General features: G+C 43.3%; 2 protein-coding genes and 2 pseudogenes across 3 annotated transcripts; 2 read left to right on the forward strand and 2 right to left on the reverse strand.

Moving 5' to 3' along the window:
- Positions 1-5,178: 5,178 nt before the first annotated feature.
- Positions 5,179-6,199, forward strand: LOC133891739 (uncharacterized; annotated as a pseudogene).
- Positions 6,200-6,286: 87 nt separating this feature from the next.
- LOC133891738 (uncharacterized) lies at positions 6,287-10,183 on the reverse strand. Of its 2 annotated transcripts, XM_062332479.1 has the most exons (4): positions 10,071-10,183; positions 9,424-9,764; positions 8,287-8,699; positions 6,287-7,022 (listed from the first exon to the last, which is right to left on the reverse strand). In XM_062332479.1, exons 2-4 carry the CDS (start codon positions 9,686-9,688, stop codon positions 6,708-6,710), a joined length of 993 nt encoding a protein of 330 aa, XP_062188463.1. In that variant the 5' UTR covers positions 9,689-9,764; positions 10,071-10,183; the 3' UTR covers positions 6,287-6,707. The 2 variants fall into 2 exon arrangements, with proteins under 2 accessions (XP_062188463.1, XP_062188464.1); XM_062332480.1 differs by lacking the exon at positions 10,071-10,183 and having other exon boundaries at positions 9,424-9,859.
- Positions 9,687-10,674, forward strand: LOC133890391 (probable pterin-4-alpha-carbinolamine dehydratase, chloroplastic; annotated as a pseudogene).
- An 866-nt stretch (positions 10,675-11,540) lies between these two features.
- Positions 11,541-15,963, reverse strand: LOC133889985 (transcription factor MYB124-like). Its single transcript, XM_062330417.1, has 14 exons — positions 15,654-15,963; positions 15,283-15,329; positions 15,137-15,193; positions 14,953-15,025; positions 14,345-14,400; positions 14,051-14,230; positions 13,783-13,961; positions 13,562-13,701; positions 13,332-13,474; positions 13,074-13,255; positions 12,813-12,963; positions 12,552-12,733; positions 12,103-12,464; positions 11,541-11,987 (listed from the first exon to the last, which is right to left on the reverse strand). The coding sequence occupies exons 1-14, from the start codon at positions 15,756-15,758 to the stop codon at positions 11,883-11,885; spliced, it is 1,962 nt and encodes a 653-aa protein (XP_062186401.1). The 5' UTR covers positions 15,759-15,963; the 3' UTR covers positions 11,541-11,882.
- Between the last annotated feature and the right edge of the window lie 6,758 nt (positions 15,964-22,721).

The raw sequence follows: 22,721 nt of genomic DNA on the forward strand, positions 1-22,721 counted from the left end.
ATCAACTTTCTTCTTTCTTGATTAAGAATACTATTCATGTGACCAAGCTCTATCATTGCAATTCTCTTTGATTTCCCATTGCTCTTGATCACATATCTCATCATCATCAATATGCACTCATTTATTCTATTTCTTCAACTTAATCTTTATTTCAATATCTTTCTTCATATTGATGTTGTAACCAAGCAAACTTCCATATAAACTCTTCTTGATCAACTAAGCTTTTGATCACGTATCTTCTTTCTTGATCAAGATATCATTTTTGTGACCAATCAAGCTCTCAACTAAATCTTCTTTGATTTGCAAAGTTCTTGAAATACTAAGCCCTTGATCATCTTTCTTCTTAGTGTTGTAATCTTGATCAATCTTTATGCACTTTCAATTTTCCTTAGATTATGCAGGTAAATAACCAATGGAACCATACAATTACACTTGCATCCTTGTCTCTTTTGCCATTTTTAATCTTTGCTCGTCATTTCTTTACTTTTACATACTTCATATGACATGATCTTGACTTTTTCATTTACAAGTAAAAGTCTATTCAAGCTCAACAAACATATTAGTTCTTTAATTGTTTTTTCATTCAACCACCAAAACCCAGTATGAGGCCTAGATGCACTTTCACTCGATTGGATGGAATCTGAATTCAACATGCGCCCACGGGTATCCTTACCCACGGAAACACCTGTCAGGCCGTTGGGCGATGGAAGCGTCGATCGTCGTGGGTTGGACGGTGCCAGGGCCACTAAGCGTCGTGTGCCTAAAGATCGTTTGATGACACTGTGTTCATATAGCAGGGGCCATGGTCTGTGTTACAAGTGCGGCGAGCGATGGGGGCAAGGCCATAAGTGTGTGCCAATAATTCAATTGCACATAGTTGAAGAGCTATTTAGTTTCTTTCGGTCTAAATAAGAGGACAAATCTTTGGAACCGGTTCAGCAATCAAACTTTGAAAGCACGCTCATGGCTATCTCCAAAGTAGCAGTGTCTGGCGGTGAGGGTCCTCGGACCATGCAGCTGTGGGGTATGATTGAGGATCAAGAGGTTCTTCTACTGGTGGATTCTGGAAGCACCAACACCTTCCTCAGTTCCCACATAGCTGCAAGACTTAAGATGCAGAAGACTATAATTCCCATTGTGTCTATCAGAGTGGCGATGGAGGTACATTCAGTGTGACAGGATGATATCAAATTGCTCTTGGTGGGTTCAAGGGAACAGTTTCTACAGTGATATGAGGATTTTACCATTGGGGTGCTATGACATGGTGTTAGGGATGGACTGGTTAGAAGCTCATATCCCTATAGTTCACGAATGGAACAAGAAGAGGATGTCGTTCCAGCACAAAGGCAAGATCATCTCACTGCATGAAGTTCTGCTAACACTCACTGATTGCTCTGAACTGATAGCAGCACACATGAAGAAACTATTGCTAGCAATGCCATGCATCATGTAGTTTAACTCTATGTGCATGCGGACAATTCTAAGGAAGAGCCACATGAGCAGTTCAAGAGGCTGATAGAGGAGCATGTGACATTGTATGATGAACCAAATACTTTGCCTTCTCATAAACCTTGGGACCACCACATTCCTTTGATGGCTGGCACCAAACCGGTGGTAATTAGACTATATATATACACACCTGAGCAAAAGTCTGAAATAGAGAAACAAGTGAACGAGCTGCTCCAATCTAGCATTATCCAACCAAGCATGAGCCCATTTTCCTCACCAGTTTTGCTCATCAAAAAGAAGGATGGAAACTAGAGATTATCTAAATGCTATTACCCTCAAGAACAAATACCCTTTGCCTATTATTGATGAGTTGTTAGATGTGTTATCGGATGCCTCTTGGTTCATAAAACAAGATTTAAGAGTAGGTTATCACCAATTTCAAGATGTGTGAGGAGGATGAAATGAAGACTGCCTTTCAAATCCACCACAGTCACTTTAAATTTAAGGTAATGCCTTATGGATTGTGCAATGCTCCGGAAACTTTTCAATATGCCATGAATGAGATCTTAGCTCGTGCTTAAGAAAATGTGTCCTAGTATTTATAGATGATATCCTTATCTATAGTTCTTCCTTTGATGAGCACTTGCAACATGTTAGAGTGGTTTTTGAGCTACTGCAGTCTCATGGCTTGAAGGTCAAGAAATCCAAATGCACTTTTGCTTAGGCTCCGGTCTCTTATTTAGGCCATTTGATCTCAACTGTTGGGGTGTCACCTGGGGATAAAATCCAATCTATCAAAAATTGGCCACCACCACAATATGTGAAAGATCTTAGGAGTTTCTTGGGATTGGTAGGGTATTATAGAAAGTTTGTTCCTCACTTTGGACTCATTAGCAAGGCTTTGACAGATCTGTTAAAGAAACAATCAGTCTTTGTTTGGACACCCTTAGAACAAACAACCTTTCAAGAGTTAAAGACTAAATTGGTTAATGCTTCCGTCTTGGCACTACCTAATTTCCACAAAACATTTGTGATTGAAATTGATGCTAGTGAGAAGGGCATTGGAGTAGTTATTATGCAACAAGGTCATCCCATAGCTTATCTAAGCAAGGCATTGTGTCAAAAAAATCAAGGTTTGGTTGTTTATGAGAAAGAATGCCTAGCAATTCTATGAGCAGTGGACCATTGGATGCTATATTTGCAGCAAGCAGCCTTTATCATCAGAATAGACCACAAAAGTCTCATTCACCTCACTCAGCAGAGGGTAAACACACCTATCCAGCAAAGAACATTAACAAAACTAATGGGCTTGACTTATCAGATTCAGTACAAACAAGGGCACTATAATAGGGTGGCAGATGCCTTATCTCGAAGACCACTTGCTCATGACATCGAGATCATATCTATGTCTGTGTGTCAACCAGCTTGGTTACAGACTATCACTCACAGTTACAATGCTGACCCTCACACTAAGCACATTATGGAAGTTTTAGCCATACCTAGTGGAACATATCCATATTATACACTTGTGGATGGCACACTGCGTTTTAAAGGGAGAATTTGTGTGGGTGCAGATTCAGAGATCCATCACCAGTTGATTTCTACTCTACATGCCAGTGCAGTAGGTGGTCACTCGGGTTTCTTTGCCACTTACCACTGCATTAAAAGACTTTTTGCTTGGAACAATATGAAGCAACATATTAAAGTCTTTGTGCAGCAATGTGCCATTTATCAGCAAACCAAAACTGAGAGGATTGCTCCTACTGGCCTCCTACAACCACTACAGATTCCTAATCAACCATGGGTGATTGTCACACTTGACTTCATTCAAGGGCTTCTCAGGTCAGCCAATTTTGACATCATCCTAGTTGTGGTAGATAAATTCTCAAAGTTTGCTCACTTTATCCCTCTCACACACCCATTCATTGCACTGACAGTAGCTAAAGCATACATGAATATTGTCTTTAAGCTACATGGCATGCCTAAGGCTATCATTTCAGACATGGATAGAATTTTCACTAGCAATCTTTAGTAAGAATTGTTTAAACTTTCAGATACACAATTGCACATGAGCTCTAGTTATCATCCACAAACCGATGATCAAACTGAACGAGTCAATCAATGCTTAGAGGGCTACATTCGGTGTTCAGTCCATTCCTGCCGTAGGAACTGGTCTCATTGGCTCTCCCTTGCTCAATACTGGTATAACACCACTTATCACTCATCATTGGGTACAACTCCTTTTGAAGTCATCTTTGGAAGGAAGCTAAGGGATTTTGGTTTGATTCAGCTCATAGATGTGACCGTCCCGGATCTAGAGACCTGGCTGAAGGAAAGACAAATAATGCAAGAATTACTGAAACAACAGTTACAACATGCTCATGTTTGTATGAAAAATCAGGCTAATGAGCATCGATCTGAAAGGGAATTTGCAGTGGGAGATGAAGTTTACCTCAAGCTTCAATCCTACATTCAGACATCAGTTGCATCTCTACTCAACCAGAAGCTAGCCTTAAGATATTATGGCCCTTATGCAATCATTCAGCGTATTGGTTCAGTCGCCTATAAGCTTCAGTTACCTCCAGGCAGTCTGATCCACTCGGCTGTACACGTATCTCAACTCAAAAGGGTTATTCGTCTTACTACATCTGTGTTCAGTTACCACCTAGCGTGTCTATGTTGCAGGCGGAGCACATACCAGAATCCTTCCTCGACCACAATTTGGTGAAAAGGGGAAAATCTTCAGTCCGACATTTGCTTGTCAAGTGGACCGAACTGCGTGACAATCTGACGACTTGGGAGGACCATGGCGCGATGTTGTAATACTTTCCTTCTGCACCGGCTTGGAGGCAAGCCACTTTTGAAGCGTGGGGGAATGTCACCATAGAGGCAGCGCCATCAGCTATTTTAGCCAGCTCGTCAGGCAGCGAGTCTGCCGCTGTTTTGGAACTGGCAACAAAAGACTAAAGACAGAGAGTGTTTCTTGTATGCAGATCGGCCCAAGTTGCTTCTTCTATGTAATAGGCGTATCCTGGGAGGCATGTTAAGTCGTAGTGAAGGCATTTTCGTGTGTGGGAACTGGCGGTTATATAAGCCAGTTGTTGCTTACCTATTGGGCATCGATAAAGACATCGGCAAATAGAAACTCGCCACGGCCAGTTCGGCCGGCGGCATCCCGGCTTGTTGTCCTTCTCCTCTGCTGATCTACCTCCAGATTCTTGTTCTTCTTTTACCTTCTCGTCCAATTCCCCATTCCCTCGACTCAAATCGCGTGGGTTCGTAACATCCTCTCATCTCCAGTGACGTCCCCAGCTAGTCCGGTTCTGTCGGGTCGTCGACTTGCCTCTCCTGCCTGGCACTGGCACATTCGGCAGTCCTCCGTTGCTCGTTGTCCCGCCTACTCCATCGGGCCGGTCTACTACCCATCGACCTCCCTCTAAGCCCAGCAACAGATAAATTCCCGTTAGTAAGCCATCATCACCACCGTCTCCATGTCATTACGTTCACACCATCGACTTAAAAATTCACAATTTCAAGCCTCTAAAATTTAGGATGAATGAAGAAATAAAGAAGAAACACATTTTATTAGTGTTGTGCTTTATGGTGCTAAACAACACACTCACGTATATTTACGACACCAGTCCGTTGGCTTTGTTTTATCAAGGACCTGCCCACATGCCATGACACGCTGACCTTGCCAATTGGATCTCTGAGATTGACTAGTATGAATCCGGCTAAACACGGTCTGTCAAATTCAGCTAACTAATTGGATCATGTCGTACCGATCTACGTGTAAAAAGAGCGGCCTATGATTGACCGTGCGGTGTTGGGCAGCCGAGATGGAGGAGCAGTGTCCAGTAGGGACCAGTTGGCCAGCACTTATGACACGTGCACCATACTCCCGCGACTATCCGACACGTGTCACGGAACTTGTCTGCCGGGACGAAGAAACCTCCGGGCCAATCCATGGACACAGCCTAATCTTGAGCTCAGTTTTCCTCTGAACATGGCTGGTAAGAGCAAGGACGGAGCAAGAGGTTGTGTCATCGTTGCCGCACGACTGGCGGCGAGCTGCATGACCGCCACCACCGTATATGTTGTCCTCCTGCTCCTTGTGTCTTCGACGACCCTGTTCTTGCTGTCGCCGCCGACGCTGAGCGGCCGCGACGCCGGCAAGGGCCCCGCGAGCAAATGGAGCTGGCGATCGGCATCGCCGGGCACGAGAGCTGGCTGGACGCGCTCCGCGCGTGGGCGAAGCTGGCGTGCTTCAAGTTCCGGCCGGCTGAACCGCGGTAGGCTATATTGCTGTTGTTCCGTCTCCTTTGAAATCGAAAATGTGTATTCTCATGGCGTATCCATGGCAAGGTACGATCTGGGGAGCCCGGCGTCGGTGAAGGCGGCGGCCAAGAAGAGCCTGGGGATGGGCAAGGAGGCTGTGGAGCACACGGCAGAGTCCGCGGCCAGGGCCACGGAGGAGGCACTGGAGAGGACCACGGAGAAAATGAAGAGGAAGGTCTCGCCCTCGCCGTCGGCGCGGCGCCGTGATTCAGACCTCTGAATGGAATTCTCTCTCTCTCTTTCTTTTTTTGGTTTGTTTTGCAAACCTTGTGCTCTGTACTCTGTAGTGTGTAGAATTCTGAAGAACGTACCACGAGTCTACAACGTTGCGGAAACTTCTTTCTGTACCATGTTGATACGAGACGTTAACGTGCTGCGATGCAAAATGACGCTTCGAAGGTGCATTCAGTGATTCAGAGTTTCAGACCATGAGACTTTTTTAGATGATTTAGACCATGGGTTGACAGATTGGAGAAGCAAGCAACGAAATTCAGGGGACTATTCAAGTAAAAAAAAATGATTGCATGTACTCATCCAATTTGTATAACTACAAACAGCAGCAGTCTGCAGGCATGCTGATGAAATGTCAGAATCATGACATAAACGGCTATTTTATCATGGAATGCTTCCTAGAGCAGAGATACCAAGCTTTCACTAATCAAAGGTGTACATAAACAGGGGGGAGAAGTAGGCAAATTCATTCGCCAATTCATACCAGGGTTCACCTTCAAACAACGGCAAGCAAAACGGATCAATTGCCGGCTAACTTAAGTATAGCATAATTTCCTCGCTTAAAGAAGAGATCAAGAGGAGAGATTCTCTCCTGGGAAACTAGAAATAATGGTCCAGACTTCCGAGTAACTGCTACATACGAGGCCTATGAACACAAGATAGCTACACAGAATATACAGAACGTGTACTCATTCCGGACAGATATCCCTGAAAATGGGCAGCCTGCGTTTACCACTGTGACCATAAAGAGCTTCAGTTATGCGGTCATCGTCCAACTCGATTGGTTCTGGCTCTGCAGATGTCCCCTGGGCTGAAGGTGTTGCTTCAGACTTTGGTGTCGAAAGCTCTGCCTTGGCTGCTAGGATGATACCTTCTTGTGATCGGAGGTCAGCTGGTAGTTTGATGGAGTTGGACGCGCCTCGTGCTGCAGTAGGAAGATCGGTGATTGTCTGCCATGGCGAGATGAAATCCTGAAAACCTGGTGTACTAATAAGCCCACCGGCCTATGCAACATGAAAACAGGTAAAAGATCTGTTAGCGTAAGGTCCGGTGTGGGGAATTTGATAAAAAGAATGAAGTTGGTGAGCCATTTTACACATTTTTGTCTACCGTCGATTCGATTGACAGTGATGCTGAATAAGCATGCTAACTAGTTTCAAACAAGTGAACATGCTAACTATTTGATGAGACAAATCAGGTAAACGAATGAAGAAAAGTCAGCACACCAGGAGGTGTTAAAATGAAAATGGCTTATTATATGGAGGACCATCCAATAGTCACACGCTCTTTGTGTAGCAAAAATATAAGGAAATGGTAACAATACACCACAAAGAACGTCTGTTGTTCAGCTAGTGACAATAACATGATAGGGAAATGATAGAAAAAAATGAAAACTTGTGCTGAAGCTTGACAATAGAACTAGATCAACTTGTTTCCACAATAACATTACAATGACAAGCCTACCATATATGTCATGTCCATCTGCCTTTTTTTCCCCCTGGGATAGGAGGAACAGCTGGTAACTGAGTCAGATCCAAATCCAAAAACTCTTACTACTTCTAGAAGACAAAACCATCATGATCTTTTTCTCCGGTTAGCAAGAATAACAAGCAAGTATGCATTCAAGCTAAATAACTAAACGAAATCCAAAACTAACTGAACTTTTAGAAGAGCACACAACACTACAATGAAAATCATGTTTGACAATAATGCATTCCCTAGAACCTGCAGCTATTAGTTAACAGTATTGAACTAGTTACAGCTTTGGCTAGAACGCACTGTCAGTTCCAGAGACCTGCTGGGGATGAAGAATTAAGATGAACCATAGCATGTGCTGCTATGCTGAAACAAATGAGGTTTATTTAGAAGCAAGTGTTTTTTAGGCAACAACAAAGGGAGAGGATCTCATCTAACCTTTTTATTAAATTTTGGTGGCATAACCACGAGGTACAAGCAAGCGTAGCTGACATGTTAGTACATTAGAAACATATATGCTCTGGTGCCTAGTAAAAATGTGGTCTACATGTACGGTAATATCTGCAGAAATAGATACGGCATTACGCAATTTCCAGCTGATTTTCATTTTCACTCAGATCAAAAGCAGAAAGCATTAAATCATGCAACCATGGCATTAACCAAACTAGTAGTCCAACCATTAGAACAAATCACAAACCATTAGTACCTGACCCCATCAGCTAGGTACTTCTGCCATTGACAAACCGGACCCGACGTGTCAGTGAAATTAGATCTGGAGAGCAGCACAATTACCTCACGTTTGGAGCTGTAGCGGCCACCGCCGGCGACCCAAACCCCATCGTCGGCCGCTGGGTACGCCGCCCTCACCTGCGGCGGCGGCTGCGGTGGCGCCGACTGCGGGGAGTAGAGGAGGAGGCGGCTGTCCAGGTCCGTGGACGCGGCGAAGCAGGCGCGGCGGTAGCGGAGGAGGGAGGCGTCAAACCCGAGGTCCAGCCCGCCCGAGGACAACGACGAAGTGTACCCAGACACGCCGCCATCCCCGGCGGCCACGGCGTCGAAGGCCGGCGTGAGGTAGGCTCTCAGCGACGGTGACGAGAGGCGGCGCTGCCGCCGCCGCGCCGCCGACTCGCCCACCCACTGGCTCCCGGGGGACGCAGGAACGTACTCGAAGTCCATCGCGGCGAGTCCGTAGCTCTCTGCTGCGCCTGCGCAGTGCACCGCGGCGACTAGGGATTTAGGAAGCCGAGAGATTCGCGGCGAGATTTGGGAAACCGAAAGATTTGCGGATGGGGCGATTTAAATTTCGAACCGGAAACTATGAATCCTCCGAATAATGGGGGCTCTTCGGATCGGAAAAAAAAATCCCCGCTTTTTCCTCCCGGAAAGGCGCACGCGGCCAACGACGCGGCGGTTGCGGAGTCGCGATAAATCCGCGCGTGCATGAGCAATAGGAATCGAACAAACCGGTTTTGCGAGGTTTGGGGGCATCCGGGCATTGGTAAAATCAAATAAAATTCGAATTTTATTGCAGAAATCGACAAGGAAACCACACAGTTTTAGCTGGATCGCAGAACACAATGCAGGGCAACCAAACAGTTCGTGAAGTCCAAAACCTAGAACAGCGCAGCACGAACTGGCAGATCAAGATCTAAAAGAAAATTCGAAAGTCAAAGGAAAAAAAAAAAGCACCAGATCAAATTCCAGAGCCACTCGGATCTCTCCCGCACCAATAAATCGAAGTGGAAAAGAAATCTTCCTCGAAGAAAAAACTCGGTCAGGGCACACTGATTAGACAGGCTCTGGAAGTTTTAAGCATAAAAGATATAAACAGATAAAAATAAAAATAAAACACACAGGAACAACCCAGAAAAGGTCCAAAGTTCAAACCATGAAAGAGATTTGAGACGGCGATACGAGGTTGAGGCCCACCTTGCATCGGCGGGAGGTTCGAGAAGCCTTCTCGGTACGCTTCGCCGCTCTCGCCTGCAAGGTCACGCTGCCATTGGTGCGGCGAGAGTGTTCGCCTCGGCCGGGCGGGAAGTGAAGACGAGGCGAGGCGGATACAAAGGAGAGCTGAGTACACGTGGCCCTGCTCCTCCTCGGATTCCGTTAGCTTGGGTTTGGCAGTTAAACGGGCCGTCTCGTTGGGCCTACACTTGGGCCGCATGGGCTTACGAAAGCACAGGCACAGCATGATCCGAGAAGGTCTGAGGCTTCCCGCCGGCAGCACCACCTCCGGCTCCGCCCTCTGGTTCCTCTTGTCCGTATCCCTGCATCCAGTGGCTGAGGCTGACGAGCGAGTGGCATTGCGCACGTGTAGTCGAATTTAAGAAGAGGTAGTTAATATTAAGTATAAATTTAATATATAAAGATATGTATATATTATAAGAGGATCAAATGAATATTACAGAATCTGAAAAAGAGAGTAGATTATCGGTTAATATCTCTTTTAATTTTTTATTTTTATTAGTAAAACGAGTTATATATCTATAGTTGGTAATAAGATTAGGAGACTGAATATCAAAAATGAATGATAAAAGTGGATAAATTATCTGAATTTTAAAAGTTTTTATTACGTAAGAAGAGGTGTGGGACCCGTTCCCGGAGGAGATCGAGTGCAACTCTGGGGAGAAGGTGCTGGGCAACGTGGACACCCTTCACCGCATCCTCATCCCGACCCCCTCCGTGCTCTCGCTGGCCCGTCTCCCGCTGCAGCCCGACGCAGCGCCGGTCCACCTCGACGACGCGCGGAAGCTCCTTCTCAAGGTCGTCGGATGGAGGATGATCCTCGCCGAGGACAACGAGCGGCTGCAGTGCATCTGGAAGGTGCGGGACGAGGCCTACGGACAAGGATCAACGCCGCGCTCGACGGCGCCGACCACACCCCGGTTGTGCTCGTCTTCGAGGCAGCCAACCAAGTGAGGGCCGAGCTCTCCACGCCCTCCGCCGGCGGCCTCACCGTCAACGACTACATTGTCGCGGCCAGGATAGATGAAGTCAAGACGCTCGATCTTATCCCAAAGAAGCGAGTCTGGGGCTCTGAGCATGAATCGAAATTATGTGTCCTCCCATTGACTTATTTCCTTCCTTCCTAGTGTTTGAATTTGGTGTGCAATTGAATGAATGAATCTATCATCCTGCAAATTGAACGGGTTATGACAGATTTGAAGATCTCTGCGGTCCATCGTACACAATTAAATGGTACAATTAACCGATTAAAAATCGACTTACTCCTATGTGTCAACTTTGATCGTCTTCTTTAATTGCAGTGTGCTCTATTTCTTCCTGACACTATATTTCCGAAACTTAAATCAAGATAATTGATCATCATATAATGAAATATCAAGGCCAATCAGCGGTGCGTTCTTTTCTTACTTTTTTTTCAAAACTACGACAAGATCTCCAACAATTGTGCTATTTTTCCTTTTCTTGGTCTATTTCCAAAATTCAGCCACAATATTCGGTCTCTACTACTACTTACACGGATCGACAGGCAACAACCTTAACTCCAGTCACACGATCATCGCATTGGCTACCTCTGCTCATCAGCTCGCACCCACCTCATCAATGTCGATCACCTTTGTTGATCGATGACAACTATCTTCTCAACAACATCCATCTCCGCATCGCATGGCCACCTGAGTACATGCAAATCTCTCTTTTTTTATGCTATATTCTTTTACTTCTTCGGATTGCTATATTCTAAATTGATTTCACGTGTGTGAAACGCGTGTGCAGTTGCTAGGGATTTCAGTTTTTTGAGTTCTTGTGTTTCCCCCTCCAAGAAGATACCAGTTATTATAAAAAAAACAATAATTCACTATGTCACAGAAAATGAGTTCAGCTGACTGCTGACTGACGTACTGTAGTATTTGTTGACAAAGCACATCACGAGATGCACGTCACTGGAGGAATGGGAAATACGAATTTGAAAATGGACAGGAAATCAAATTCAACAGAATAATATGTACCCAACCACAGGAAGCATACCAATAGTCTGTATGTAGGTTCAATCTAACCAGCTCATGAAAAGGAAAGCCATTACATCACACTAAACAACAATCCAATATATATCGGAAAGAATAAGTACAAGAGTTAATTACACAAAGAATACTACTTATTCTATATTTTGAATACAAGCTGTAAACTCTTACACCAGCACCCTTTAATTTCTGTAAGCCACTACAACGCTGCCAATGTAATATATACACAGCAAACAAACCAAACTATGAGACCCTTGAGACAACAATTGAGATCTCAAATGGACCGGGAATGAGGTAGGCACACTTTATGCAAACAGGAGTATGATGAAGAATCAATATAGGGAAGCCAAATTGTTTATGCTGAGGAGCATAACAGGCTTGCTGTTGGATCCCATGCAACCCAGTTCAAAGGCTATTAAGAAGAGCCCTTTTGCAAGAAGGCTGCTGAGAAGTTTCTGGCTTCGACCCTGGTGAGGTCAACCCTAGTACAGAAAGCAGAAAATTTCTCTCCTGGAAAGATCAAGAAATGTATGTGAGCAGCTTCTACCAATTATTTACTATTCATTAATTTAGGTATGATATTTTTTTCCCAAATATCTCAAGCACAGATCAAACAAAAGCTTACACTAGCAGTGAATTTTGGAGTAGGCATGTCGTCTGCGTACGGTTGGAATGTTGGAACTGTGTGCGCAGGAGACGTGAATGCCACAGAAGGAAGCTTACTATCTTTGCCAACCCCACTAAACTTTGGGGATGCGGGTATTTCTGCACCGGCTTTAGCTTGGGAAACTGTATGAGCAGGGGAGGTGAATTCAATACATTGGAGCCTGCCATCTTCAGCAACCTCGCTAAGGTTCTCTGATGCTGGTATTTCAGCACATTCTTTACTTTGAAAATTTGTTAGAACAGGAGAGGTAGATTCCATGCTTTGAAGCCTGCTATCTTCAGCAACCACGCCCAGATATTCAGATGCTGATATTTCTGTAGCTGTTTTAGACTCAAAAATTTCAGTGAATTTTCTTTCATGTGGATGAAACAGAATCTACCTAAGTTATGATCAATAGCACAGGTTACCTGGGCAAGGTTCCGTACTTCCAGAAAGCACGCTTCTACAAAGACTATTATCTTCTTTGCAGTTATCCACTGGGCAATCTTCCATCTTTTGATCAGGAGCCATTCCTGACGTTAGTTCCATGCTAGTTTGTGAAGGACCATTAGAATGCCCATCATGCAGATCAATCTGTTCATTCTGCTCCCTGACCAGCAGAATGATGATGCATCAACAACTGAAGCAATATATTTGACCAAAAGGATGAGCAATTATTCATTATTTACCTTAACTTTTGTTCATCTTCCTCTTTGCTCTCATAGGGGTCTATAATTAAATCATCAAAATCTGTTACAACAGGAGAGGTCGATTCCATACATTGAAGCTTGCTATCTTCAGCAACCTCGCTCAAATTTTCAGATGCTGGTATTTCTGCACCTGTTTTAGCCTCAAGTATTTCAGTGAGTTTTCTTTGATGTGGATGAAACAGAATCTGCACACTTTTTTTTGAGAACTGAATCTACCTAAGTTGATCAATAGTAGGTTACCTAGGCAAGGTTCCATCTTACCAGAGAGCGCGTTTGTACAAACAATATTGTCTTCTTTGATAACATCTACTGAGCAATCATCCATCTTTTGATCAGGAGCCATATGAGATCTTAATTCCATGCTAGTTTGTGAAGGACCATTACAGTGCTCATCATGCCCATCAATTTGTCCATTCTGTTCCCTGTGCATTGGAATGATGATGGGTCAACAACTGAAGCAATAGATTTGGCCAAAAAGATGAGTGGTTCATAATTTACCTTAGCTTCTGCCCATCTTCCTCTTCATTCTCATAGGGGTCCACAATTAAATCATCAAGATCCTCTAGGAGTGAAGCTATTCCAGACATGCTACTTTCTGACATTTCGCTGTCATCTTTTTTGACTAAATGATGCTGCAGTTGCTGAGGAAGTCAAGTAGAAAACAGTTTATTTATTAGCAGGAGCTTTTGAGCTGAAAACTTGGTAATATGACGTTGGTGTCGCCATACCTGCCAAGCTTCATCCATACTTTGGCTTGTATTCTCAGTTTTAATTTTTGTCGCAAGGGATGAAAGCAAGTCAGCTTGCTGCAATAATGTAGCAACTTTTGGATCATCCTTGTTCAGAAAATTACCCTCGTGTTTCACGCCTGAAATTATGGACACGGGATATAAAAATAAAAATAAATGTTCAGAAGCTAAGGGGGCAGATTCACAATTATTTTCCCTACCAAATAATTGTTTTGTCGCTGTTTTAGCAACAAGATTATGGGGTTCCACTATTTTCACATTATCTTGATTGTTTGAAGAAATAATTGCAAGAGGTTGACGAGCATCTTGTGTGCCCTTTTCTGGTCCAAATAACCTCATATTTGGTACAGTGTTATCTTTCGAGTCAGAGTTGCAAAACCTGGTGGGAGATAAAAAAAAATTAAAGATGTGTAGTCATTAAATTGCTTAGCACACGTTACAACAAGCTCCGCTGGTAATTTGGTATACCTCGTCTGCTTAATAGGAAGCAAGGAGCCTGGCACACCAGGTGTGAGGCATCCGGTTTGTGTCAGTATCCTCTTTGCATTTGCATTGGAACATGGCGCACCATTTTCTTGGAATAGCTCCTCATCCTTGACTCTCCTTTTGCATAGAGTAGAAAACCGATTCTTCACTGCATTATCAGTTCTGTTGTAGGTAAACAAAAAGAAATACACGAGTCATATATCTTAATCCACATGTCTCGTTATTTATCATTCTTTTCACCTTGCAGAAAACAGTAATCCAATATGAAAAACCCACCTTCCTGAGACAACCTTAGCAATTTCAGTCCACCTGTTGCCAAGAACCTTTTGAGCCTGCATAACAGTAACAAGTAGATAAGAATATACAATTTGACATTTTAAAAAGCTCTGCAGCAAGAACAAACAGTTATGAAGACAATAGCAAAACAAAGCATACAGGAAGTTTCTAATTTCCATGTTATGTTTTATCATATCTGCAAGTAGATTAGAAATGATACTACACAATCTTGAAACGATGCTACACAATCTCAAGCGACCCCATGATCCCTTCTAGGCTTCTCATATATAAAAAAGGGCATATCAACCATATGTCCGGGTAAAAAACAATGCAATCCCATTCTTAAGATGAACTTGTGCAACGAAGGATAAGCCCCAATCTACAGAATTGCTAAACTCCATGGTCACAATCATTTCTGTTCAACTGTTAATGTTCACTAATGAATTAAGTGGCGCATAAGTCCCATTGCAAAACAAAAAAAACATAAGTGTAACCTATAAATTCCATGGGAAATCAAAAGCATTTGATGCAAACAGTGTCTAGTTTCGAGCTAATTAACTGCATGAATCCAGCAATTAAGCTGCTACTAGAACACATCAAGCTCTCACCTCACACAATAGCATGTCCTCTTCCCGGGACCACCCACCTTTCTTGCACTCTGAATTCAAATAATTGTACCATCTGCAGCAACAATCAAGCAAAGAAATTTCAAGCAAACACCCAAACAATATTAGAAATCAAATAATTTCTAGCCAACATTCCCTCCTCTATGAGAAGGAAGGAGGTGCACACCTTCGCCTGCACTGTCTGGCCGTTTTGTCCTTGAATTGTGCTGCTATAATGGTCCAGCTATCGAAAGAAAAGAAATAAAAAAACGCAGAGACTAAATCAGCAAGGCAAGTGACGTAGTAGGGATGAGTTTAGCAAAGAATACTTACTTATCGGTGCCATGAATGGCGATTTGAGCACGGAGCACGCCATCCTCCTACAGCCAGGAAGGTACAAGCACCAGAAAACAATTCAGTCCAAATCGCAGACAAGATCCGGGGTAACTTAAAGAGCATCGAAAGAGTACAGGAGACGCCAAACTCAAAACACTTTTCTTTACAAGGCGTTAGAAAGTGAAGTTAATCCCAAACGTCAAAAGGCACCTTCTATCTCAAACGAAAAGAGGCTCAACAGCAAATTGCCACATGGGTCCAATCCCGAGCTCGGGGCAGCAAAATTGGCGAGAAAAGGTACACGCGCAAAATCCTGCAAACTGCGAAGCGCGCACAGAAACACACACCAGAACAGGACTCGCACGCACCTCATCGCTCCAACTGACGATGTGGCGGTCCTTCTTGGCCGCCGCCGCCGTCGCAGCGTCGGGGGCGGCGCTGGAGGAGGCGCTCAGATCGGGCCCGGTCGCCATGGGCCGAGATCCCGCATGTTCCGCGCGCGGCCCCGCGTGTGACGGCGACTGGCGAGCCCGTCCGGCCGGCTAGGGTTTGGGGTTTGGGCGCCAATGGAGGAATTTTTGAACTGGGGTCCGGAGGAAGCAGCCAACGATGGAGAAGGGAAGAGAAGGGGAGTGACGAAACGTGATGGGATGGGTAAGGAAGGGAATTTTTTGCAGCGGTGTCGGGTGGGATGGGTTTTAAAAGGTGGGCGGCCGGTGGCCTTTTAAGGGAAAGACCGTTCGGAACTGCAGAGTTTATTTAGGCGTTAAAATCCCATCATAAAGATATTTTCATTTTCTTCAGCGCTTCAACAATTTTTCTTCACATTTCTCTTCACGAGGAATTCTCAGAGTCATTCCCTTCAGGACGGGATTCTCTCTCCTTTCCCTTCACGATTTCCCTCGAAGGGAAGCAGTTAGAGATGAAAGAAAATAAAGGAAATAGGAACAGAGAAGAGAATCAGAAAAAGAACGAAATGAAGAGAATATGGTTAGGATGATCTTATAAATAAGTTTGGATCTCAAAAACCGTCCGTCGGTTATTGTTATCGTAGTGATCGTACAGTAATTTAGTAAAATTTAGTAGAAATTAATTAAATTTTATCATATATTTTTTTAAATTTTTAAATTTAAATTTGGTCGGTAACCGCTCGGTTTATGAATATGGTGCGAATAGAATCGTCTAGTAACCATGATAATAGAACGATTACTGACGATAATTAAACCCTGTCCACGGAACAGTGGAACTAGCCGGCTGGCAGCCTGACAGTATTGACTATTGCAGTGTTGGAATGAAGCATCAATAAATATTCCTTGATACACTTTAGTTTAATTTAAATAACTAATTAGATAACTTTTTATCTTATATTATAAAATTAGTTAGCAAAGTTAAACAAGAGTTGATGGATAGATCCATCCGTACACATCTCTACTGCAGAGTGCACAGTGAAAGTGCTTATAGCCCTATGTTGTCACACTTTGTCACGCTTAAAGTTAGACATATTTGATCAATTTAGATAGTTGTTTAGTTGCAGCAAGATTCATTTCCTTTTGCTATAAACCCATCTGGTTGGATCTCAGAAAAGTGCGACAAGATTCCTTTTTTCTTGCTAAATTGTGATGCTCATTTTGATCACCTAATCTTAGACATGTTTGACAAAATATTGTGACACATATTGACAACCTTAGAATACGAACCAAACAGGTCTTATGTCTCGTCATTGAAACACGTGCAGTGAAGTACATTGCTACTTTGGAATTTGATTCAAATTGATGATTTTAATGTAGAGAGCTCGATCCTAATTTATGGAATCCTAATTCCCTCCATAAATAGGATCTTAGAAGGACCGGTGTAGCAATAACTGGTTGTTCCACGCAAAAAAAAATAAAAATGGTTGTCAAAGATATTCCGGCAACGATGTTCTATATACTCGAGCGAATTTGCTAAAACAGCACCAGAGTTGCTCTTTTTAGAAACGCACGTTCACACCTTTCGCTGTCATTTTGCATTGTGATTTTGCATATTAAGGCTTGCGATTCACCTGGACCTCACACCATATCTTAGTGCGACGATGGCTCAGTGATGGGTTCAGGTAGGCAATGGTGCAGCAAGGCGACATTGGTGTTGCCAACCATGCCGACGAAGTTATCAATTTAGGTTTTTGAGGTATTTGTAGCCGCAATGAGTGATAATGATGGTTCTCAGCTAATGCTGATAAAACATGGACAAAGTTACTCCATTCCATTTGTTGTTAGCTAACCTAGTCCTAGTTTAGGGAAGTCAAATAGTTTTTCAGCATAAATTAACCTAACTATATAGCTATTTGTATGCTAAAACCATCATAGTTATTAGGGCGTCGAGAAATTGTCACCATATCGATGCTATATTGCTATGGTGAAGATTCGTGGCTCACCATGGTTTGGTGTGGCAAGCTGTCACTTACCTTAAGGTCGAGCCACTGTTTGCGCCGCCTCCCGCTGAGCCGCTGCATGCTCATCATGCAGATCTGGCAGTCGAGAGTGACAGATCCGACGGGTGAAAGGAAAAGACGATGGTGGCAGGTGTTGTGTGCCATAGAGAGAGGAGTCGTGGTGGCGGCGACCGTCATTCGTTAGAGAGGAGGGCGCATGATGGAGGCGTTGGTGTGGGGTGGATGCGGAGGGAGCAGACTGACATGGGGAGGCGGAGTGGACAAGCAAGACAGGGTGGGCAGCAACAGAAAGAATGGAGAGTGGTTGTTAGGGTAAAAAAAAGGGGCATGTGCTAAGGAGATTTCATGGGTCGAATTAGTGGGTTGTGCAAGTTGACAGTCTATTTATTGAGTAAATTTAAAAAACGTACAACTATTTTGATACATATTGCGAAAAAAACTATAACTTTCTCATCATGAGCTCACATGTCATTCTCTGGCAACATGTGGGCATATGGCTAATCCTCCTATTACATGCCATAAAGGATGACAGGTAGACCTATAATGAGAAAGTCGCTACTATAGAACCCATCATAAATAGCGACTCATCAGTGTCGGTTCGACTAAAACCGTCATTGATGCATCATCAGTGTCGGTTCATACCAAACTAGTATTATTAGTGAATCAATGTCGGTTTTAATAATCATCATTGTCGGTTTATAACAAAAACTATGAGTGATAGTATCATTGCCGGTTTTTATTACAAACTGACAGTGAAGCGAATGATCGGACCTGAAATTTGACCTTCAATTCGTTTTTTTTCACGGCTCACATCCGGTAGCCCTTATCTGATCCCCTCCCTCTCTAGGCATGACAACTCCTTTCTCTCTCTCTCTCAACCACCCCACCCTCGCTGCCCCTCCTCTCTGGGCACGATCGCCGCCCTCCCCACCCCGCTTCCCCATCGGTCTCGCAAGATCCACGACGGAGGGTCCGAGGGCGGCGGGTCCAAGTGAGGCTACCCTAAGGACGACGGCTCCAAGGGTGGCGGGTCCAAGGGCGCGGAGCGCGATGGGATCAAGGGCTGACTCGTCATGGCTCGTGGTCAACGTCAAGAAGGACAGTAGCGACACGCTCCTTCTGCTATGTGCTGTGGCGGTGGCCTTCGTGCCGCTGCATTTTCTTGTGCAAGTTCGAGCTAGCGCGACAGCCGGCGGGTCCAAGGGCGTGGAGTGCAGCAGGACCAAGGGACGACTCGTCGTGGCTCATCACCCATGCTCGTGGTTGACGTCAAGAAGGATGGTGGCGACACACTCCTTCTATTGTGTGTTGTGGCAGCGACCTTCATGCCACCGTGTTTTCTTGTGCAGGGTCGACCTGGCGCGACGGCGGCAGCCGAGCCAGCTCGATTTCCCTTTTTTTCAAGCCGGCTCATTTCCCCTTTTTTCTCTCGGGAACACCTATCACTGTTGGTTCTATCACTGATGGTTCTAGACCCGTAGGGATAGGTAGCGATCATCAGTGCCGAGTAAGGACTATCTGTTCCAAAGCCGGCAGTGATAGGATTTTGGAACCGACAGTGATCACCTTTTTGTGGAAGTGAGTTGTAATTTTTTACAACATATGTTAAAATAGTTATAAGTTTTTTAAATGAACATCAGAAGTTATAATTTTTTACAACATATATCAAAATAGTTGTAGATTTTTAAATTTACTCTATTTTATTAGTGTATTCTCCTTTTTTTCCTTTTTATATATACTTATAACATAGAGTAAATTTTAAAAATCTATAACTATTTTGATACATTTGCAAAAAAAACTACAACTTTTAGTATCCATTTCAAAAACCTACAAGTATTTTAACATATATTAAAAAAACTATAATTTTATCACTGTAGGTCCACCTGTTATCCTCTAGCAATATGTGAGCTCACGGTCAATCATCCTATTACATGTCATAGAGGATAACAGATAGGTGTATAGTTAGAAAGTTGTAGTTTTTACAACATATGTCAATAATAATTGTAGATTTTTAAAATAGACACTAGAAATTGTAGTTTTCTACAATATATATCAAAATAATTGTAGGTTTTTAAAATTTACTTATAACATATTATTAGTGTATTATGTCGGCTAATGCTCTAAGTGGAGTACTGAAAAATGAATATACAAGGTCTTTAAAAGAAAAATTATTGGACATAGAAAGCATAGAAAAGTTAAGAGTTGCATATAAAAAAAGAAAAGTTACTAATTGTAGCATGAGTGTGCTGTGTCGTCACGCCGCCCGCGCGCCATAAGATATAAAGATAGTGGATCGCCACACCTAGTTGCACCACCGTAATAGCTATGAAACTCATTCATAGTCTTGCGTGTATAATGGCAGCTAGTTTGGCGTCACCATTTCTACTGTAACCAGTGCATGTAGCTAATTTCCTTGTACCACTTCAGAGAACAGTTAGTCAGATATGACATGATAGAGTTAGATGTACACACATACTTCTCCATTTCGATTTTTTTTTTTATATATCACTTGGTGAATTGGATTCATGAGTTGCGTCATGCATGCTTCATGCCATAGGTGAGAGGTGAGTTCGTGTGACTCCGTTTATGGTGCCACGCTCCTGCTACATTTGATCGACCGTTTTGAAGGGAACTGGAAGACTATACCCACGCATACGAAACTTGTGAAATTGATTCATCTTCGTGCACAGAAAAGAAAAGGTACTTGCCAAGCTTGAGAATTTGAAATTTGTGTTTCGAACCTTTCTTTTCATTTCTCCTGCTAGCTTTCTCCTTCGGTTTTAAGCTGTGATCTTAGCCCTGTATTTAGGTTCTAATTAACCTTCTTTCCCACAGTTTTACAGTACATATGACTAATCTAAATGTAGTAATAGTAAAGCATGAACTGCTATCTGCATTGGCATTAAGATATCTTATATGGTGAAGTTATTTTAATAAGACGGCAGGTTTGTTCGTTCGGTTCATCGTGCAGTATACTCTGAACTCTGAAGACGGACCGGTATGGTAGTTAGTACTACTGAAAATTAGAAGTGACACGTTGGCGTAGTATGTCTCACAATTCCGTATCCATGCACCTTTTGCGCCAAGGTTTGAAAAACATTGTCGAGAGTTTGAATGGGTAAAAGAGGATTTGAAGTATGAACAGAGCAGTCGGAGTTGGGTAACCTAACTAGAAGGTGTAGTAGTAGTTGGTGAAAGCCATCGTTTTGTCCACTATATGCGTCAGTGATCGCGACCTCCTAGCCATTTCATTTGTTTCGGATTCAGGAAGCTCAGCATTTCAAAAGACAAAAGGTGCTCCAACGGCGAATGCAGAAAAAACTCCCGCCACCATCCTTGTCAGTCAGTGTCAGGATTCAGTGACTTCTTTTTTTGTGTGTCAAATAGGATTCAGTGACTTCGAACAGAGCACTACCGTGACTTTGAGTAACAAATTTATTAGGGGAAATTGCATGACTGCTCTGTTTTAAAGTGCAATTATGATTTTACTCTCTTTTTTGACGGTCCAAGTGCCTAGCCTAACCCAGCAATGCTAGATTTTTTCTTGCTAGGATCCAAACGTACCCTACTTTATTGAGAGGTGGAAACAGATTGGGACTGTTTGGTTTGCGTCTAAGTTTACTATACTAAGATTAGTTATATTATAAATTTTTAGTAATTATTTAGTTGACTCTCACAACTGTAGCAAGTCACACTTTCTTAGCTCCTAGTTCACACGTCATACACTCAGTGTTTTTTTTACTAGTTTTATCACACTTGTGACTAAAAATTTATTAACCACACTTAGCTAAACTTAGATGTGGATCAAACAGGCCCATGTTTTTGGAGAGGTAGCAACGTTTAACTGCAAGCTATTGGCAATTAAATAAAAGGAAGAAGGATAGAAGCCTATAAGAAAACGTTGCTCCCTTGAATATATGCTCCATCTCTCCAATAGTGTGGGTTAGATCTTGGGATCGATATGTGGGTGGTGGTCAAGTTTGATTGGATCTATAGTTTTGGGTCTCGTTTATGATACTTTGTTACTGTTATTTGTTTTTGGTTATGGCTTTCATGAATTTTTTGGCACTGGTTGTTCTTTCTTCTTGTTTCCTTGGCTTGTCATCTCGAGGTGGAGTTCTTGGGAGGTTACTTCTCGTGCAGTATCAGTCGTGGCAATGATACCTATGCACACTTACAATATATTGTTGCCACACCATTGGACGTCTTCATGCAATGCCATGTCTAAAAACTGAACCCTGCATTACTTGCTGCATGTATATGGATTTGCATAACCGACGCTCCGTGTTGTCCTCTCAAGCTGCTGTGCGCTGGCTGTGTATACCCTTCACTCTGTCCAGGCTTAGAATGTCAAAATTAATCTGTTATGATCCCACTGAACATGTTCCTCGTAGTGTGAGTGACAGCGAGCGCTAGTCCAACTTGATAAGATCTGTGGGCCCTTTTTTTGTCTGTGTAACTAGTGTAGGGAGAGAGACTTGCTTCACCAATGTTTTAAGAGGTCCATATAAACCATGAAGTGTCGAGATGTTGGGATTATCCACGCTAATAGGGCAATGTGCAATAGGTAGTTCTAGACCACTAGTTTAGTTCATTTACACTCAAAACTCAAATAGATGGAAGTACAAGTTTAGTTGAACTGAGTGAGGTATGGATCAATCCAAGAACCAAAAAAAAAAAAGAGAGCAAAAACTAGCATCCCTCTACTTCCCTGGCAGTGAGGACTGCCGGGCACGACACCGTTTGTGCAGCTGTGCCGTCGTCAGACTGTTAGCAGCGGACGGAGCGCAAACCTTTCTTTTTCGAGGGCTTAATCCGGTGTGCCTCGGAGATGTTAATCTCTGACAGAATCGTACTCGATATTTTCTAGCACAGACGACGCAACGCCTCGCTATAGGATTGCTACTGTGCCAGTGACACGTACACTGTAATGAAATATATCTCGAAGACTACATCAGGATAAAACGTGCATTACAAATTTGATCCGACAACAGAAATGAACTAC

Source organism: Phragmites australis, chromosome 14 (genome assembly GCF_958298935.1).
Source record: "Phragmites australis chromosome 14, lpPhrAust1.1, whole genome shotgun sequence".
Taxonomy (NCBI): domain Eukaryota; kingdom Viridiplantae; phylum Streptophyta; class Magnoliopsida; order Poales; family Poaceae; genus Phragmites; species Phragmites australis.

Excerpts from the sequence above, each read along its gene's own strand:
- LOC133891738 (XM_062332479.1), bottom strand. The coding sequence starts at position 9,688 with ATGCTGTGCCTGTGCTTTCGTAAGCCCATGCGGCCCAAGTGTAGGCCC. Across the intron at positions 8,700-9,423 it reads GAACCTCCCGCCGATGCAAG|GCGCAGCAGAGAGCTACGGA; the intron begins GTGGGCCTCAAC and ends TGCACTGCGCAG. Across the intron at positions 7,023-8,286 it reads GCTACAGCTCCAAACGTGAG|GCCGGTGGGCTTATTAGTAC; the intron begins GTAATTGTGCTG and ends CATGTTGCATAG.
- LOC133889985 (XM_062330417.1), bottom strand. The coding sequence starts at position 15,758 with ATGGCGACCGGGCCCGATCTGAGCGCCTCCTCCAGCGCCGCCCCCGAC. Across the intron at positions 15,026-15,136 it reads GCCAGACAGTGCAGGCGAAG|ATGGTACAATTATTTGAATT; the intron begins GTGTGCACCTCC and ends TTGTTGCTGCAG. Across the intron at positions 12,964-13,073 it reads TAAGATGGAACCTTGCCTAG|GTGCAGAAATACCAGCATCT; the intron begins GTAACCTACTAT and ends AGGCTAAAACAG.